At 45.9% G+C, this 3,390-nt stretch overlaps 1 protein-coding gene across 1 annotated transcript; it reads right to left on the bottom strand.

Moving 5' to 3' along the window:
- Positions 1–817: 817 nt before the first annotated feature.
- On the bottom strand, positions 818–3,372 carry LOC123166134 (probable serine/threonine-protein kinase PBL7). Its single transcript, XM_044583904.1, has 5 exons — positions 3,161–3,372; positions 2,184–2,540; positions 1,880–2,084; positions 1,402–1,787; positions 818–1,304 (listed from the first exon to the last, which is right to left on the bottom strand). The coding sequence occupies exons 2-5, from the start codon at positions 2,397–2,399 to the stop codon at positions 1,071–1,073; spliced, it is 1,041 nt and encodes a 346-aa protein (XP_044439839.1). The 5' UTR covers positions 2,400–2,540; positions 3,161–3,372; the 3' UTR covers positions 818–1,070.
- Positions 3,373–3,390: the final 18 nt, after the last annotated feature.

Here is a 3,390-nt window from a genome sequence, read left to right as displayed (position 1 = left end):
ATGTGAGGTAAGATTTGTGATACAAGATTCAGAGGAGTTCTGTCAAATGCCACAACATGCTTATCATCTCATAGGTTGGTTCCTTGCCACCATTGCGTTTGTCCCGGTTTCTTATATAGAAGATGATTTGAAAGCTCGACATAGAAATTAATCACTGTAATGCAGATTACATATTAAGCAACTTCTGAAAGTAAGGACCAAGAGAAATGTGGTGAGCTCTGTACGAGTAAAGTGATGTAAGAGACTCTTTGATTCAAAGGAATTTTCGTACAATTTTCCTTCTTCATGAAGTTTGAGGGCATCAGCTTGGAAAAAAATATGGATGCTCTTTGACGTCTATTTTAAACGTGCCTTTTGTAAGTCTATACACCATTCTATGCATTTCACTTGTTGTACTTCTAGTTTCATCTGCAGTATTGTACATATATTTCATTATTAATTTATTGTCTATTCATGAATTATCTTGTAAATTTTACAAGAAGAGGTGATGGCAGAGTCAGTGATGGGCAGTGCATCTCAGATTGTAACTGACCTTGATCATGTAGTGACTTAATTTCTCAGCCTCTTAGCGTAAGACTTATATTTTTTGCATGACAGGAATCATGAAAATATGGTAGCACCAACGCACGTGCTCGATTAATGGATATAATAATCGATAGATAAATTCTTGGTTCTTACCTGAACTAGCTTGGAAAATAAATTTGCAATAGGTGAATTATTCCCATACATAATCTAGCTTGCACTTAGTATTATACTATTATTAAGAGGGCTCACATATATGTCCTCTGTTTAACAAGAGCTGAATTGGAATAAGAAATACTAGGTACAAAATATCTATGTCCTTAATTTTATTTATATTATTTAATACGTGCATTGCACGTACATGATTATTAGTGAAGTACAAGGGAGGGATTTATTTCTTGAATACAACCGGCAGAAGAAAAGAAGAGGATATTTTCAATTGATATTGTTTGTTTTGAGGATACTCAATGGTGCACCCCGTCTATGCTAATTTGCCTAATCCCGGTTCTTGCTCATGTCTCAGACTTCTCTCCACCTTCCCTTCTAAGTTAATTAGGAGCCGCGTGGTGTGATGATTCAGGTCGATCAACATCATTGGCGAGGTGAGACAGAACCTTGACTACGGTGTCGATGCGCGCTCTCATATCGGGCCGTTCTTGGATGCACAGCCCAGCATATGCCACGGCCTTCCGCAAGTCGAAGGACGGATATCGGCCCTGCAGCGCTGGGTCTGCCATCCGGCAGAGTTCGAACTGGCGCACGTTCGCCAGGAATGGCTGGGCCTGATATCCAACAGCAAACACCACATCACTCAGATCATTCATGGCCGAACAAGAAGCAGCAAAAAAGTGAACCAACGGCTTTGGCTAATTAACTTACCCATTGGACAAGGTGTCGATCTCCCACGGCATCCTGGTCGTCGTTGAAGGCCCTCCGCCCTGTGATCATCTCCAGCAGCACCACGCCAAAGCCGTAAACATTCGACTCCGGGAGCGGCTTCCCGACCATCCAGGTCTCGGCAAAAGTAATATCTCTGGGGAAACGAACATTCCAGCCCTTGGCAAGCTGAGCAGCTAGCCGGTCATGCTCCGCCAGTCCATATTGGGACAGCTTTGGGTGGTAGCCGTCTCCGAGAAAGATGTCCCGGCTTCTCATGCATGGGTAGACGAAACCTTTATCGTGCAGATACTTCAACCCTCTGGCCACGCCGGCGGCAATGGTCATCCTTGTGTTCCAGTCCAGCGGTGATTTGCCCGGAGATGGATCTGATGAGCACAAGATCCAGCAGAATTAATGATGGTTTTGAGCTAGATTTTCGGTAGGTATATAGCACACGTACACCAAAATAATTAATTACCGTGGAGGTGATCTTCCAGAGAACCCAATGGCATGTACTCGTGAACCAAGATCCTGTGATCACCGACCGCGCAGAAGCCTATCAGACTCAGGAGGTTCGGGTGGCGCAGCGCGCTGATCTTTAGGACATGGCCAAGAAACTCCATGATCTCTTGATCTGCTGATGCATTAGGATCAATAACAGGCTGCAGCCTTATAGCAACGACCTACACATGCAGATGTTGATCATCAACTTTTACCTCATATCAATCATGTAATCATGGTACGTACATATGAAGCTAACTGACAAAGAATTGGATCGTGACCTGGTTGATGCTCTTGAGGTAGCCTTTGTAAAGACCCTCCAAACCAACAACGGGACAGTCATCGCTGAAGTTACTTGTCGCCGCCGCGATCTCCTCGAAGGAGAAAGTTTGTGGCGCAGAAGGGTTGCGGCTGCGTGGATAGGCCGGAGGAGATGGGGGGACTTCCTTCTTCCTCGTGCTCAGGCAGGGGAAGCAGCTAGCGAGTCTGGAAGCCATTGTTCAGCTCCGGCTTTAGGTTCCTTTGTATTTCTGCTTGCTGCTTGGACGTCTGAGCCGTGAGACGACGACGGAGATCAGATTCCCTCTGTCTCTCAACCAGAACCCGGTTTTATCTAACGGCCACCGTCCACCCCTGGGCTGCATACTCTTCCCAATTTAATCCAGTATGTTTCAGATACACAAAAAATAAAGGGTGTGTCTAGGTCTCAGTCGACTGAGACTTAACCAAGTCTCGCTCAAGTGATATAGTATATGAGAAGAAAAAGAAAAAACTGAAAGAAAATTTTTGTACGAATCTTAATGCAAGATCAATGGAATATAACATCGACTGAGACATAACGAAGTCTAAGTCGACTGAGACGTAGCAAAACTGAAAAATAAAACTTATCAGCTTCACAAATACCACAAGAGATGTCACATGTATATATCTGCCTCTGTACTTAACATGCTCTAAGGCTCGTGAAGATATATGATGGGTAGCACCACAAACACTGACGCGTCCCTTCAGACCGAGTGGAGTACTACGAAAGCTAGCGCTGGGGTCATCATCTGGAACAGCAATGGCCAAGTGGCTTTCTCTGTCTGCCGGCGGCTAGCTGCCAAACCGCAGCGACCGGGAGGAGGCAGAGATGTGTGCAATTCTATGCGAACTGAAGGAATTGAGCAAAATATACACTGGTCCGCTGTGTGTGGAGACTGACTGTGCCGTAGTTGCTGCGCTACTAAAGAACAGTGAGTGGGGAATTTGGGGTACTTACCTGCGCAACGTCGTCGGAGAGAGAGAGCGACCGCTCCGCCGGCTGACGATCTGCTTCAAAGCTCAAACCACTGCTCCTCGCGCTTTCTCGGATCCAGCGAGAGTTGTGGCCTTGTGGGGGGTGGCGGAGCCAAGGGGGGGCGAGCAGGGGCCTGGCCCCCCCTATCGATCGTCAAAACGTTAAAGCAGGTAGGTCTAACTAGCGATAATATATGTGATTTTCCATACTCG

The sequence above is a fragment of the Triticum aestivum genome, chromosome 7D, assembly GCF_018294505.1.
Source record: "Triticum aestivum cultivar Chinese Spring chromosome 7D, IWGSC CS RefSeq v2.1, whole genome shotgun sequence".
NCBI lineage: Eukaryota > Viridiplantae > Streptophyta > Magnoliopsida > Poales > Poaceae > Triticum > Triticum aestivum.
Note: the sequence above shows the minus strand (reverse complement) of the source record. Positions and strands in the feature narration are given on the sequence as shown.

Bases quoted from the DNA above. Each gene is read 5' to 3' on its own strand.
- LOC123166134 (XM_044583904.1), bottom strand. From the start codon at position 2,399: ATGGCTTCCAGACTCGCTAGCTGCTTCCCCTGCCTGAGCACGAGGAAG. The intron at 2,085-2,183 runs GTCACGATCCAA...CTGCATGTGTAG, and splicing joins ACCTCAAGAGCATCAACCAG to GTCGTTGCTATAAGGCTGCA. The intron at 1,788-1,879 runs GTAATTAATTAT...TGTGCTCATCAG, and splicing joins TCTGGAAGATCACCTCCACG to ATCCATCTCCGGGCAAATCA.